The sequence below is a fragment of the Melanostigma gelatinosum genome (assembly GCF_949748355.1).
Source record: "Melanostigma gelatinosum genome assembly, chromosome: 7".
Taxonomy (NCBI): Eukaryota; Metazoa; Chordata; class Actinopteri; order Perciformes; family Zoarcidae; genus Melanostigma; species Melanostigma gelatinosum.
In genome coordinates this window covers 5,737,001-5,753,101 of record NC_136640.1, presented here as the reverse complement: position 1 = coordinate 5,753,101, position 16,101 = coordinate 5,737,001, and the positions used below count along the sequence as shown (strand labels likewise).

Here is a 16,101-nt window from a genome sequence, read left to right as displayed (position 1 = left end):
TAATTTTTATTTTTGTTGCACTGCCTGTCTGTAAACCGGCTCCATGCAGTCGGGGTGAGGTTAAGGTTACAATTTAGTACAGGATGTACTTTCACGCCGACTGTTCAGGTGCAGTGGACCCTCTCTGGCCTCTTACGTCACTTCCGCTCGTGTGCGTCTGCGGGACTGCTGTACTGTCTGGCTGTGACGGAGGGGTTTCCACGCTAAAGCAGGCGACTAAACACAGTAAAACTCATAAAAAGAGGCGAGGATTTTCGGAAATTATCCGCACTTGTATACCGAAATAACGGAGCTCAGTGGACTTGTATTCTGTTGGCTGGCTCGCAGTACGCTTCAGTGAACCACTGCACCAGCAACAGACCCGAGCACGCTGCTGTTGTGAGAGAAGAAAACAACCGCTGAGCTGTGTGATCATTGACAGAGTTCAATACACACAAGCGTCAAGATATATATAACTGGTGGGGAGAAGTGTGCTGCGTACCTCCGAGACTTTTCCCAAGAAAAGGACCAGCTGGGGAATCTTGTTTTTTTTTGTCGCTGAAGTCGAGGTAAGAAAAGCCAGGGGTAACGAGGAGGAGAACGTGGCGCAAATGGCTAACTGACATGCTAGCTAGCTAGCTGTTAGCTTGGAAGCTATTTTAGCTAGCTGCCTTGTTTGGTCGTAACGCGGTCGTGTGGTCAGTGTCCTCACTGCTGTCCGTCGTAGTTAAAGTGTTGTAGCAACTCGTTTACGGAGAAGCTAACGGCCCGTACGTGTACTCGGAAGGTAATGTGAACGTTTGTTGACTATGCGTCAGTTAGCGTGGTAACATTACACCGAAAAAGGAAGAGGATATGTAACGGTAAATGTTGTTTACGCTGGACAGCTTGTGGCTGTGCTGGGTAACGTTACAGTTTGTCTTTTAGACATTGATTAACTGTACTAATCTAACGTTAACTGGACAGCTATGTTGTGTATTTATGGTCTCCTGTGTTATTTCCTCAAGTGGTGCTACAGTGTAACCTTAACGCTTGACTAGATGTTGTTGTAGACGCACTCTTTGTAAGAGCATTACACTTGTAATCGGTGTAAATTGCAAAGTGCGGAAAAGCTGTTGTGCTTGATTGTTATTATCTGGTAAAAGAGCAGTCGGTATTACTCCAGCCAGTCGTATTAGTAGCTACGGTGTAAAGCTAGTGGCTGCACCTCTGCTGACCACAACAAAGCCTGAAGTCGTGGGAATCCTTATCTGTGTTTTTATCTTTGTAAACAAAGCAGTTCAAACAGTCCTCCTGTTCTGGCCACTGTATGCACTGTACTATTCAACCCCATCGCTTTCACTGAAATACTGTGAAATCCTGGTTAAAATTGTCACATAATATCTGTTGATTCAGGGCTGACCCTGGATCACCAGAGGGCCTCTCTACAAACATCCAGCAAGAGCTTTGAGGGACTATTACAATTTAACAACACAAATCTGCTAATTGTTGGATCACTGGCATATTTGATTTCTCTACGTGGCATCACTAGAGTAACAAGACCTACCATATTAATATATATTATGACGCTGTTGTATGTCAAGGGAGAGATGATGGAGGTGTGATAGTCCCCTTTTTGGATGTCGCTGTCGTAAGTGATGATCAGATAGGAGGCGGTGAGCTGACATGCAGATTTCTTTGTTGTGTTTCAAGGCAACAGAGTGCCAGAGAAGGTGAGGAATGTATTCAAGCGCAGTGTGGTGACAACACACAGATAGACATCTGGAGCAATACACAGAACGTTTCCTTTGTTTTCAGAAATCGTTTTTTACTTGATGCGTTCACCTCCACCTTCCTGGCTGTAGTTCCTTTAGGCCACATTTCACTTTATTTTTTTAAGATATAAAAGTATGATTTTGAGGAAATTGATTTTAAATTGTCTGAAGCCACAAAGGTTTTAAATATTTAACAAAGACTAACAATGCCCTCATCTTAAGTATCCAACTCGCATTCTGTTACTTTTATTTCTTTTCTCAAAACCGGTTGTTTATATGAATGAACGTTGATGGTCTTTGTGAGCTGTACATGTTAACGCTACAATTAGCATTTCATGGACAGTCTGACACTCGTGTATTCTGCATTAACAGTATTTCTTTCTGTTCTTTTCCTTCAGGTATTACAGGATACAGTTTTGTTTTGTCTGAGCCACTGTCAGGCACTTGACCAATAGGACCAGTTTGCACAATTTCCTCCAGCTTGTCTGCAGCCCCATCCCGAACCAGACAGTCCTCTGCCCCAGCATGAATGAAGTCAGTGTTGTGAGAGAGGGATGGCTCCATAAGAGAGGTAAAGGGGCCTCCTGTGTTTAACGTCAATCACCGGAGACTACATTAATATGATAGTCCATGTTGAAATCTTAAATTATGAGTATTAAATACCCCGCGTCTAGGCTTGTAAGGTGTCTGTCATGGTAGTTTCCTTATTAATCGAGAACAGCTGTGCTCAGCGTAGTTCAGTCACTTACAATGGATTCCCATTGTTATAGTAGCGTGACACAGAGTATCCATATTAAAGCCAAACACACAAGCAAGAACAACAACATTAAAACTCAGCTGGATCACAGTTCTTCACCTGTCTGTTTTCCAGGTGAATACATTAAAACATGGCGGCCTCGCTACTTCATCTTGAAGAGCGACGGCTCCTTCATCGGCTACAAAGAGAAGCCCGAGGTGTCCAGTGACCACAGCCTCCCACCGCTCAACAACTTCTCTGTCGCAGGTCTGTTTTCCCCAACTGGCTGGCAGTAGTATGTGTCAGATTAAACTTTTTGTTGTTGGTGCCTTCAGTTTGTCAGTGTTGGCTAATGTGTCTCTGCCCTATAGAATGCCAGCTCATGAAGACAGAGCGCCCAAGGCCCAACACATTTGTTATTCGTTGCCTGCAGTGGACCTCTGTTATTGAGCGCACCTTCCATGTAGACAGCAACGAGGAGAGGTAAAACATTCATTCCAAGGGTTTTATTATATTACATATTACCTCTTTGGTTAAAAATGTAAGTGCCGCCTGTAGCGGGCTTTAGGCCAGTGCAGCCGACGAACAGACATCATCAAGCAAAGTCTGTCGACACTGAAACACCAGAACAGTATGATTGTAGTAAAAATCTCTTCTTCCTCCTCAAACTTAACAACACATCTGTTCAGGAGAGGGACAGACAAACTTGTTACTCTGCTGAGTCCCAGCTAGTACATTTTGTTCTGGTGCCTCCTCCTCTCATTATCATTTACAGAATGGTGTTTCAGAAAAGCCGAACTTCTGATTGAGTTGATCTTACAAACTAACTTTTTTTTTACCAAGGCAAACCGTTCTTTTTGCGGCACCTTTCTATTGAAATGTCAATCAAATCATGCGTCACCTAATTTGTGTTTTGAACACGGCACAAACATAAATACGGGTTAAAAATAACATTTAAAGGTTGAACTCGTATATGTCCACTTTGGAAAGGATTTGAGGGCTTGCAGAACACTGGTTTAGTGTGACTAGAAGGCAGAAATAGATGAAAATACAATAAATTCGTGTTCAGATTCAGCCAGATTAGTGTGCACATAGTGTAGAGTCCTAGCCTTCCGTCTCTATTGTAGATTAGACAGGATGTGACTAAAGTATTAACAGTGTCTTGAGGGAAAAAATGTTTGAAAATGAGTTTTACATGAGATAATCTCAACATGTATTGTATAGGACGGAAAGACACCAGGAGCAACATAGAGAGCCTTTAATGGACCATTGTTCACTGAAGGAAATCCATTTTAGTTTGCAAGAGAAGGAAACACCATCATGCTTGAAATAGAATTAAGTGCCAGATTGGCCCTGATTATTAACCCCCAACCCAAGCAGTCGTCATTGAATTTTGTTTACGTCAACTCTGCCAAGCACCAAATCCCAGATTATCCTCTACCTTCTAAATTGTGTTCGCTAGGTTTTCCTTTTAAGATATATATATATATATGGAACATCATCTAAACCATCTGTCTGAATACAAAGAGTTCACAAAAATATGTCACTGCTAAGTACAACTTGTACCCGAAGGCAAAACCCTCTGCCAGTTCACATGTTTATAGAATAGATTCAGAGTAATGTAGAAATCTCTTTGGCTAGATTTGATAACGGTAACGTGTGCTTTTTCCGGGTTCAGGGAGGAGTGGATGCGATCGATCCAGGCGGTGGCAAACAGCCTGAAGAGTCAGCACCAGGATGAGGAGCCCATGGAGATTAAATTTGGCTCACCGAGTGACATCAGCGGCACAGAGGAGATGGAGATCGCTGTGTCCAAGTCCCGCACAAAAGTGGTCAGTATTTGCACAAGCGGTGCCTGGCAGCTGAGTGCTTGCTGTGTTTGTCCAGCCAAGCTCATCTTTGAGCAAGTTGTTTAAACTTTAAGCCTCTTTCTCAACGCTAGGTGTATGTATTTTGTCTATCGCTGATGAGATTTTCAATTTCTCTGTTTTTACAGACTTAGTTTTTTCTTTTGTCTGCTGGCTTTGTCATGTAGTATGTATAAGCGTGAAACATACTGCATACGTTTATGCTGACTGATGATCGTTTACTGGTTTGTGGTTCTTCAAAATACCGTAGCTTGATTATTGAAAAAAAACAATGTACTTTTATGAACCTATCCCGTTTAAAATGATTTCCTGCTTGATATTGGCCGTAATGTTATTCAAATTGTGATCACCAGTCGCTATAGACAGGCAAAAATGTCTTTTTTAAAGATTATTTGGGCATTTTATGCCTTTATTTGATAGTTATAGCTAAGAGAGGCAGGAATATGTGGGGAAACCTCTAACCCTAACCTCTCCATCTGCTCGATGTTTCATAAGTGTTCATTTGAAGAATTAGTTCTGTCATTTATGTAGAAATATTTCACTATGTCAGCATGTCATGTCTTGCATGCTTGAGAGAAATGTGTGTGTTTGTGTGTTAGAATACATCCTATGTAGTGCACCAACATCAGCAGAAGGGACAGTAAAATGGGAAACCACTGACTTTTTAAATATTACATAGAAAACATTTTTAAGTCTCATCAAAACCCACAGATGTGACGTTTATGCGTCCTTGTCACGGCTTCTCTTGTTCCTTCAGACCATGAGTGATTTTGACTACCTGAAGCTGCTGGGCAAAGGGACATTTGGTAAAGTGATCCTGGTGAAGGAGAAGGCCACAGGGATGTACTACGCCATGAAGATCCTCCGCAAGGAAGTCATCATTGCTAAAGTTAGTGTTACTCCCATCACAGTAACACCTTTGTTTTGGAACAGTATTATTATCTATGATGTGGTTTTGCTCGTGTGTGTGTGTTCCTGTAGGATGAGGTGGCACACACGGTTACAGAAAGCAGAGTTCTCCAAAATACGCGACATCCCTTTCTAACGGTGAGTTACCGTTGCCTCAGTTTGTTTGTTTCCTAAATGAAGGGACCATTGAATCAGTAAAATGCAGACGCTGATATCTGTTTTCCTCCTCTACAGACACTAAAATATGCATTTCAAACGCACGACCGGCTATGCTTTGTGATGGAGTATGCAAATGGGGGAGAAGTAAGTTTTCCTCTTTCTCATGTGGCCTACAATTGTGTGGCTGTACCTGGATGATCTTTTTGGAAGATGGCTAATTGTAGCAGCAGGGGTGTAGAAAAGAAACCCGACACCTCGACTCGTGATGCATCAGTTTAAGGATGGTGTTACATGTTTGCGCCGGTTAAAATAGACCCTCGTGCGTTCGTCTGGTTAGTGTGAATCATTCGGGCAGGTGTGAAAGCTGTCAATCAAACCTCGGCGGGGACCAAACAACTGGAGCAAGACCCCGCTCTCATGATATCAAAAGCCAAATGACTATTGAATCTATCTGATGATCGTGTACCGTCTCTTATTCCTGAGTCTCCTCTTCTTTTTACTCCCTCGCAGCTCTTCTTTCACTTATCGCGGGACAGAGTGTTCACAGAAGACAGAGCACGATTCTACGGTGCAGAAATAGTGTCGGCACTGGAGTACCTACATTCGCGCAATGTCGTTTACAGGGATTTAAAGGTAAGGCGGCTGCTCGCTCGAACAGCGTAGTATTATTGTTTGTGTAAATAAGCTGGAGGGATATTCCTTGACATGCTTTGACCCAAGATTGTCGTACCATCTAGAACTAACTTGTGTCTTTTCCTGCACAGCTGGAGAACCTCATGTTGGACAAGGACGGCCACATAAAGATAACAGACTTCGGGCTGTGTAAAGAGGGGATCACAGACGGGGCCACCATGAAAACCTTCTGTGGAACCCCGGAGTACCTGGCACCAGAGGTAACTCCACGATGGCTTTGGACTCTGACATCAATATCTTGGTATATCGCATTATGGCATATGTGGTGACCTATTAAACATTGACAGTCAGCGGGTAACTGGGATGGGAAGGCACTCTCAAATTTAGTTCATAGCCTAAATGTCCTGTAGCAGAAATGTATGTGTATAATAAGGTCATCATCTGCTCTGAACTGCTGCCAAACGGGTTTGCTCACAGTCAAGAAAACAGTTAAATTGAATCATTTTGGATCTGTAAATAGCACTCTAAGACTTGTTTATTTCTTATTATTTGTGGGGCTTTTTGCCTTTATGTGACCGTCAGTGTGGGTAAAACAAAGACTTCCGTGTAATCTCAGAAATCATTGATATTCCTGCACTGATATTCCTCTTGTTTTATCTCTCGCTCAACTCTTTTCGTTCTCACCCGGTCAGGTGCTAGAAGACAATGACTACGGGCGAGCGGTGGACTGGTGGGGGCTGGGCGTGGTCATGTATGAGATGATGTGCGGCCGGTTGCCCTTCTACAACCAGGACCACGAGCGTCTCTTTGAGCTTATTCTCATGGAGGAGATCCGCTTCCCCAAGAACCTGGCCCCTGAAGCCAAGGCCCTGCTGGCCGGCCTGCTCAAAAAGGATCCCAAACAAAGGTTCGTGCTTTTGTAGCCGTTCCGTTTTTATGCTCCCTCTCCAGCGACAGCTGCGACCAGAGGCGTTATGTGTTCGGCTTGTTCGTCCTTCTGCTGAACGTGATATCTCGGGACCGCGTCCAGGGAATTTCCTCAAATTTGGCACAAACGTCCACGACTCAAGGACCAACTGATTAGAGTTAAGAGGTTAAAGTTCAGGGTTACTGTGACCTCACAAAACACATTTTGGGCTCAAGAATTAACATACTAAATATGACAATTTAACACAAAAAGGAATAAAATATGAAGTGATCTAAAAATAAAATCTGAAATTGTGGTACAATGTTTTAATATTAAACATAATTAATTCAAGATCAAATCAACGCTTTCACTGTGAAAACATGGCCGTTCAGCTGAAGACGCAGCAGTACAGACTTTGCACCATGTCTGCAGCGCTTGATTAGTTTTCTGAATCTTCCGCTGTGCTCGGAGGCACCACTCATTCAGCTGTGAAATAAGTAACCCCATTATTAAGCCTTTGTTCCTTAGTGATTCGCTTTGGTACCGGGTATTGGCCATAAACAAGGACATAATTGATTGTTGTTGTGGTCGAGCCCCAGTGTTTCTGGGAACAGTCGAGCGGTGCTAATATTAGTACATCGAGCACCGCCTGGCTTACCAAAACACGCACCTGTCAGCAGTAAGGAAATGAGGACTAAATTTGTCTGTGAATTGGTAAATAGGAGTCAGAAGCGAACAACACGACATGAGCGCTTGCTGAACATTTCTAATGACGGCGCACAATGATGCACAATGATCCGTCTAAAGAAAAGGTAGCTGGTGAGTGGGTGGTGACGATGACGGTGGTGTTTTTGTTTTGTTTCCAGGCTTGGAGGCGGACCAGACGATGCCAAAGAAGTGATGAGCCACAAGTTCTTCACCTCCATCAACTGGCAGGATGTTCTTGAAAAAAAGGTGAGATACTGGGAAAATAAATTACGTTTAAAATTATATTTTCTGAATGCAAAATGACTAATCTTTCTTCTCCTCAGCTTAAGCCACCCTTCAAGCCGCAGGTGACATCAGAGACGGACACGCGTTACTTCGATGATGAGTTCACAGCACAAACCATAACAATAACTCCCCCTGACAAGTGTAAGTATATCGACTACTGACGTTATTGTGCTTTAAGTTTGGATTTACAAGCGTTTTCTTTACACGTTCATGTCTGAACTGGTGGATGTGTTGTTTTCTTCTTCTCCCTCCCTTTACTCCAGATGACAGTTTAGATGCAGAAGATTCAGATCAGCGCACGCACTTCCCTCAGTTCTCCTACTCTGCCAGCATACGGGAATGATCACTGAGACTCTTGAACAAGCAGGCAGGCTAACACACGATCACAATCCCACATACACACACTTGCACTGCTGGGGAACGACACAAACAAAAACTGGCACAAGACACATTTTCATTCAGTCTTTAACGCACGTACACACACACACACACACACACATATCCTGGCTATTCAGACAAGACGGAGATCATTGAGTATGAAATGAACACACGGGCCGTTGAGTCATTGACCTCAGCAGGTTTGTGTGGATTGACTGGCAGCTTTGTCTCTGTGCGTCCTCTCAGGGTTGGCTTCAGGCTTCCCTGCAGGACCTCTGCTGCACTACACTGGGGTACAACATCAAAGCCTTGACCCTTTGAAAACCAGGTTATGCCAGCAAGTACCACCTCTTTACCAGCTGCACCCATGCTACACACACACACAGGCCAACCCATGCATAGACTGCATATATATATATATATATATATATATATATATATATATATACATACACACACGCAAATGTACTTGATAGAATTTAAAAAAGCAAAATCAAAATTAGGAAGAAAGGATTTGGGGGAAAAAGACAAGATTGTTACATTGATTGTTACGGTTTTAAAGGTCAAGCCATATTTCTGCATTTCTCGTGATTTATTTTTTTAACAAGTGCTCTTTCTGGAACTTGCTGTTACAAATCAAGTGTGGGACTGTTCCTACAGTAGGCGGCAATGGGGAGGAGGGGGAAAGTTGCCATTTCTGTGTTTGCACTGCACGCGTGTGTGTATGTGTGCGAATCGGCGAGTGAATGTACGTGTGTGTGCACGCATATGAGTGCAGCAGGATGTATGAACAACCATTTTGATTCCCAACCATCCATTTGTGTCAGTTTTCATGCATGTTTTTAAACTCTGAACTATTGCTGGAATATCAACGAGAGGACACGACACTACACACTCGATGGCCTTTTAAAAAAAATATTTTTTCTTTTTTTTTAAAGGGAACAAGCATGTAATTTATGATTGCCGTGACCAGTTGGCGCTAAATTGACTCAGTCAGGAATAGAAACTGTGATCTCTTGCATGGCTAACTGTTGTTGGAGGTGTAAGAGTAGGTTTTCATGAAGGCCAGTCCCTATGTGTTAAAGAGAGAAAGAAAAGAAGGAGAATAGAGACGCTTCACCGCAGACCAATGTAGACGCACGCAGCCAATCGCTGTCCTCCATCCAGTAACTCTCACTCTTTAGCTGAAGGGTTAGGCACCAATCTTTTGTTCATCTTCGATTTGTAATATCAGTGTAAGTTTTCAAGATTTTTTTTTTTTACGTTCCCGTATTTAAAGAATGAGAGTTCAATCGTTAAGTCTTTATAATGAGGCCAAAAATGTACTGACTTGGTGGACGTTTAACACTTCAAATGATTCCACATCTGATGTTTAGGACCTTTTTTGTTTTTGTGTTTTCTGTAATGCTGTTGTTTGTTGAGTCACTTAAATCTGCGTAGCTGTATGTCTGGAGCAACAATCTGCAGGTTTACAATCCAATTAAATGCTGCATGAGCTGGTCGACCAACCTTCACCCTGCAGACAGGGGGAACAAATCAAAACATCAGCAGATGCATTGAGTTGAAATGAAAATCTGCACACTGTGAGTCATGACGGCACATCCCACCACAGATAAGTGCTCATATTGACGCAAGCGTTTTCTGTTCCATGTTGCTGGAAGAGACGTTTGGTTGCTCTTTGAGTTTCACTAAAGGAACATCCACATCTTTTTGTTTGTCATTGTTTTGTTTTTGTTTGATTTGTATCCTTTTTTTGTCCATCTATTTCTCAAATTTTGAGAGACACATTGTCTTGTCTACGTATACATTATATAAAAAATTATATATTAAAAATGTTTAAGCGACTTTCTTTTTGATTACGTTCTTCATTTCAAGGGGTTTCCATTGGATGAATGCTTGAGCTTAGATCCTAACTCGGTCATTTGATTCCGAATGGGCAGCTCAGTTTTGGTTTGTATGATCACGTCCCTTAGGCTGAACTGAATACATATAAGGAAAGTGTTGTTAAGGGAAATTAACATAATTTGATCCATTCTTTTTGACCTAGAGAGAAAATAGTCCCTATTCAGTTAGAACTTGACTACATTATGCAGAACCCATTTTAATGTTGTGCTCCTTTTGAAAAAAGTTAAACAAAACTATTTTCCAGACAATGCTTGAACAGAGTAGATAATACCCATCCTGATATATATATATATGGCATGATGGAGAATAATGAAATGAATAGTTTTCTACTGTTCTCTGCAGAGCACTTGAGCCAAGGTTTAAAGACCTATCAGCATTCTCTGGGATACCCCTCATGTCACACATTGATTTGTTTTCATTAAGTTTGTGTGAGTGACTGACAGTGAGATGTTCTGAGTGAAAGAGGTGATGAGGACACAGAAAAGCAGCAGGTTTTTGACTCTTCGTGGCCCCACTTCCTGCAGATGAGGATGATGATGATGATGTGATCAAATGGCTTTGATTTACACTTCACAACTTCAGCACCTCTTCTCACTGGCTCAGGCTCAGCCATCATACTCTAGCCTAGTGTCCTGCTTTGGAAAAAAACCCGGCAGGAATCGGACATCAGAACCACTGCACTGATGGACTCCACTGTGGATTTGCCTTCATTGCTATCATGGCCATAAGGGGGTGCTGCTGAACTTTTTTAATATTGGTTGTGAAGCCATACTCTGAACCTCGCTGCTGGCCACGCTTTAAGCAATGCTTCACAGCTGAACATGCAAGTTAATACCCCTGACCTCTCCTGTAGGCAAACACAGGCACGACAAGTGCCTCCTCACTATTGTGTAAATACCAAAAAAATAAATAAAACAGCTTGATGGTGAATGCAGTGTTCGTAGAGAGGGGGAGGACTGCAGCTTCGTAGTGTTTGATTTGCAGCTGTACAACCTTGCTTCTCTGTATATTTGAATGTGATCAACTGTCACGAATGTCACACCTGATGCAGATGTAACAAGATTTTTTCTTCTTTTTTTTTTTTGCTTGTTGCCGTTAGTTGAGGCTCGGAGGGCAATGAAAAAAAAAGCAATCTTTAAGGGGAGGTCATTGTCCTGGTAGACAGTTTCAGCCCCCCTTTGCAAGACTTTACAATGTAACAGGTGATACCTGCTACACAATGGTAGCTTATAACATTTGCAACTATAATGTGCCAGTAAACATTTTTACTGAACAAAGCTGTGTGTGTATTTTTTTTTATTACAGTGCACACCTGCAGCAGCTCTGCAATGTAAAATGACCAAGGAGAGTTACAAAGATGTCACTCGTCGTATCTGTGGTAAAATACTGCCGATCGAGCTTATCCAAAAAGTTCTGTCAGTCCGAGTTCAACCAGAGAGCGCCTGAGCGGCCAGCATCACTTTACTTCTGTCTGCAGTAACCCTCCCAACATAGCAGCTCCAGTTGTGGTTATTATGTGCAATAGCTCAAGACCATGTCCCGGCCTCCATTCAATAGCCTTGATCAATATTATCAATGTTAGGCAAACCTTTGAGGGCACAGAGTCTGGATGTTTGGTCAGGAAACTAGAGGCTTTCAACCAACTTTGTCACAAACATAAGTTTAACATGGTGAGCCCTTTTTAGGTTATCAATTTTTTTAGGATTCAAAATCCTTTAATTGGGAAAGTTTCAGTCCAGAATCACATTAAAATAACAAGATTTGGTATTCGGCCACCAGAATCGAATATTGGTCATCGTGGGAAGGCTTTGAAGCTGAATTTAGATACATGTTTATGGAGGTAATATTTTCAAAGTCTTTATTAGCAGTGAAATAAATGTAGAAAATGTCTGAGGAAACCAGACTTTTTGTATGAATGCTCTTTGGGACGTTGCACTCTTGACCTCCGTGTTTCTAAATAAACTGGTGCAGTCCTGATTATGACACTGTTATTTATAAGGTGCGTTTTCACGCTGTAGTAAGTATTGTTTAATTCAAATGCACAACATAGAAAAAGATGTACACCATCTTGTTTCCCTCGAACGTGTAAAAGAAGGTGAATAAAACAAAATGTCTAGTTCACACTGAACCATAAGCCTGAACTTTAGGTCATTTCAACGTAACATAAACCTCGTTAGTCACGTGGAGCAAACCCCCCCCCCCCCCCCCCCCCACCCCAATCAGTGTGGCCCACCTGTCCGTCTTTATCAGCGGCTCTCTGTGCAGCATGGCGGCTCTCGCTCTGCCCCAGGCCTCCTCCTCCGACGCCCGTGGATAAGTAGCTGCAGCGGCCCGGCCCGGCACGGGAACTCCGTCTCCGGCTGTGCTCATGGCCAAGACTGGTTTCTGCGACTCCAAGCCCCTGCTGGACTTACACAAGAAGGTGAGCATCAGGGGGCTCAACAGACCCGGTCTCAATCAGTCAGTAGGTCCGAGGAAGATGTACAATAAAACAAGTTTAGACCTGTAGTGCTGCCCTACAGGTGCTTCAGCTGAGTGGTGCAACAGGGTATTCATATTTACCCCCTTTTGTTTTTAACCATTTCACTCAGTTTATATATATTCTTAATAATTAATGACAGCTAGTATTTATTGAGCAATCAGAGACTATCTCATTCATTAAAACTTTGTTCTCATCAATGAAACCGTTCTCTAGGTAACTCATGCTTTTTTCAGTTCCAGTTATGATCATACTTTTTTATTTTTTGCTTTACTTTGCCTACTGTTTCTCGAGCTCTACATACAGGCCTGCTCCATAATTGGAAAGTAATTGCAGTCACCTGTCATGAGCCCAGGTGACACCGAGTCGCTGATTAGATGGCTGGAGTAGAAGCGTAGGCGTGTTCATGACCTGAAGTGAGCCACTGTTTGAACACATTCATCTTGTGGCATTACTGTCCACTGATAACTAATCCTCATACAGAGCATAAACTGCAGCAACCTGTAGTCGTCGTCATCAAAGACAATAAAGAAGAGGTAATAACGATGGCTAGGTCATGATCACATCTGTGTCAATACGACTGTCTGTTGTCCCTGCAGGCGGATGAGAGGCGAGCCCCGTTAAGAACCTGGTCCAATGCCTGTGGGCCCATAGAGCGCTGGCAGCCGGTAGAAGTAGACGAGTCCAGGATGGCCCCTGTCAAAATGGAGCCAGAGCGCAGATGGGTACATCTTCCTTCCTGCTTGTCATCTTCACCCAACACATTCTGCAGTGTCTCTAGCTCTTGTTATGACTGTTATTTTCCCGGCATGTTAGTCTTAAGTGATGCCCTAAGAGAGATTAGTGAAAGGTCAGGATGTGACTGCCCTGCCCTTTGTTGCAATAGAAGCTATTTGTAATCCTCTCTAAATAGGAGAAGTTGCGGTCACTGTAATGTGGTTCAGAGCCTCAGCTAAGAGTGTTCAGTCTTTTTTTTCCTCACTCACTCACAATTCCAAGTGTGTAAGGTGTTGTCTTTTTGCAGGAAAGGAGGTTATCGGTGCAAACAAGCGAAGGCATCCTCATGGGCTTCCATGAAGACAGTTTTACACACTCAGCTGGTAGTGTAATCCATACCATAATACTGTAGCTTGGTTGTGTAAAATGATGTTATAAAAATACAAGCAGTCATTTTGCTGGACGAAATTAGGAATTCAGTGCTCAGATGGTTAATTTTATCATGTAAAAAATGATTGACTTGCGTGTTGGCGTTTCTCCTCCTCGTCCTCCTTCTCCATCCCGTGGAGCAGATGGGTGTGTGGAGGAGGAGCCCGTGCTTCTTTACCCTCATGGGCTGCAGGGTCTTCCCAGCCTGCAGGCACTGGTGCCCAGCTTGCTGCGCCATGAGGTGGAGACGGCACTGGAGAAACTGGACCTCATATGGGACCGAGCGTACGCTTGGGATATGTTCTTGGATATGGCGGTGAGTGAGATCATATGATTTGAGGGGCAGATTGGCACGAGCGCTGATCGCACTGAATCTCTTTAAATATTTAGCGTGTGCCTCCTGTTTTTACCCTGCAGAGAACTCAAACACGAAACTCTTTCCCCACCACGGACCTGCCGCGGCATTTTACTGATCTCACTCGTTCTGTCCTGGTAGACTGGCTCATTCAAGTACATGTAAGTGCTCCTCTGAAGATGGAGGCTTTCCTCCAAGCTTGTCTCAATGGCCAGTTCATTTAAGGTCATATCCTTGTTGCATATTGTGGCAAACCTGCAGCAAAAGGATTGCTCTCATTTGTATTGGTTGTGCAAAGTAATGCACAAAGTTAGATGACCTGTCAGGAAAAAATACGAGCTTTAAAAATGAATTAAAATAATTTTAATGGAGAATATTCCTGTGTTTGAGGACGTCTGGTTATCTTGGCTTACCATGGAGACAATAAATACTCTGTCCAGAGATAACAAACCAGCACCTCTAAAGTGCAATAATTAATATATCTAATTAGTTTAAACCCGTACAAGAAAGGTCAATTATAGCTTTATTGTTGTCAATCTTGATCGCCTCGTTTTTTTCCTACCAGGAGTTGATGCATTTTCAGGAAGAGACCCTCTATCTGGCCATACACCTGGTCAACCGCTCCCTGCGCGAGGTAAAGATCACCACGGTCAACCTGCAGCTCCTCGGCATGGTTTGCCTCTTCCTCGCTGCAAAGATGGAAGAGTGTCTCCTGCCCGAGGTAAGCTGGCTCAGCCCTCCCCGACTATAAAGCTACACGGCGTGTTAAACCTGACTGATTGTGTGTGCCGTCTGCTAACATACAGTATCTAAATAATCCATGATTGGTTTGTGTCGAGGTTTCACTTGATTTATTCTTATAGATTTACAGCTCTTAATCTTTATTAATTGACTGAATGTAGCAATGCGTAACGATCAGACTTCTCTTCTCTAAGAAAAGACTCATTTTGCTTTTATTGTGCTTCTTCTTCTTCTTCCAGGTGTCTGGACTCTGCTACTTGATGGACCACACCTACACGAAGCATCAGCTGCTGCGAATGGAGCGCAAGGTCCTCCTAGGGCTCAAGTTCGATTTGTCCTACTGCCCCCCTCTGCACTTCCTCCTCCTCCTCGCCTCGGTTGCTCGCTGCAGTGCCAAGGTAGATCGCTACTAACTCATTCCGTCAGCGAGGTTACTTTTCGCAGTATGTAGAGATTTTGAAGTGTCGTCTGTGCCACCAGGCGGTGTGGATGGCTCGGTATCTGCTGGAGCTGTCTCTCCTGGAGGGCCAGTGTGTGTTGTTTCTGCCCGTGCAGCTGGCAGGAGCGGCCCTCTGCGTGTCCCGCCAAGTTCTGCAGGAGCCCTCAACACCAGGAGGGGAGGCTGCATGGTGCCTGGCCTACAGCGTCCATGTCGGCAGGTGTGTCTTGATTTATAAGATGGACTCTCATCCACTGTACCTGTCATTTTAAAAATCTGTGTTTTTCAGTGAGACCGCCCTGCTGAGGATCATGCACATTCTGGCCAATGCTGCAGCCAAGGCCCACACCCGAGAGACCTGCGCTAGTTTTATTAAATTCTCCTCCCCAGAGACCATGCAGGTCAGCAGGCACGCTGGTCTAAAGAACGCCGCTGGTCTGCTGGGTGTATGCACTTGACATTCCTGATTCGCAGAAACTAAATTATATGCCGACGCTTCAAAGTAGAGATGCTAGACCAGTATCACTTGAGGACTTGACTCCCGTGTGGTCCAGCCCTCTGACCAAGGCTGTGTATTCTTTGCTGTGGATCCTGAAGAGTTTCCATGGAATTGGGTGAGGAAGAAGTATGAATAATGTTAATGCCAAATATTGTCTTGACAAAGGATTGTATGCACTCTGCGTGTGTGATTTAGCTGACCCAGTGGCACACCTGTTTTAT

General features: G+C 43.4%; 2 protein-coding genes across 2 annotated transcripts; both read left to right on the top strand.

Annotated features, from left to right (window-relative positions):
- Window positions 1-167: 167 nt before the first annotated feature.
- akt2 (v-akt murine thymoma viral oncogene homolog 2) lies at window positions 168-11,466 on the top strand. Its single transcript, XM_079271466.1, has 14 exons — window positions 168-548; window positions 2,132-2,304; window positions 2,605-2,736; window positions 2,841-2,952; window positions 4,148-4,301; window positions 5,095-5,226; window positions 5,319-5,384; window positions 5,481-5,549; window positions 5,916-6,038; window positions 6,170-6,298; window positions 6,731-6,945; window positions 7,812-7,899; window positions 7,977-8,079; window positions 8,202-11,466. Exons 2-14 carry the CDS (start codon window positions 2,259-2,261, stop codon window positions 8,279-8,281), a joined length of 1,449 nt encoding a protein of 482 aa, XP_079127592.1. The 5' UTR covers window positions 168-548; window positions 2,132-2,258; the 3' UTR covers window positions 8,282-11,466.
- A 1,123-nt stretch (window positions 11,467-12,589) lies between these two features.
- On the top strand, window positions 12,590-16,009 carry ccnp (cyclin P; the record flags this gene model as incomplete). The annotated part of the gene is made up of 9 exons (XM_079271236.1): window positions 12,590-12,643; window positions 13,300-13,425; window positions 13,725-13,800; window positions 13,990-14,162; window positions 14,264-14,362; window positions 14,767-14,922; window positions 15,182-15,340; window positions 15,423-15,601; window positions 15,671-16,009. 9 exons carry the CDS (start codon window positions 12,590-12,592, stop codon window positions 15,837-15,839), a joined length of 1,191 nt encoding a protein of 396 aa, XP_079127362.1. The 3' UTR covers window positions 15,840-16,009.
- Between the last annotated feature and the right edge of the window lie 92 nt (window positions 16,010-16,101).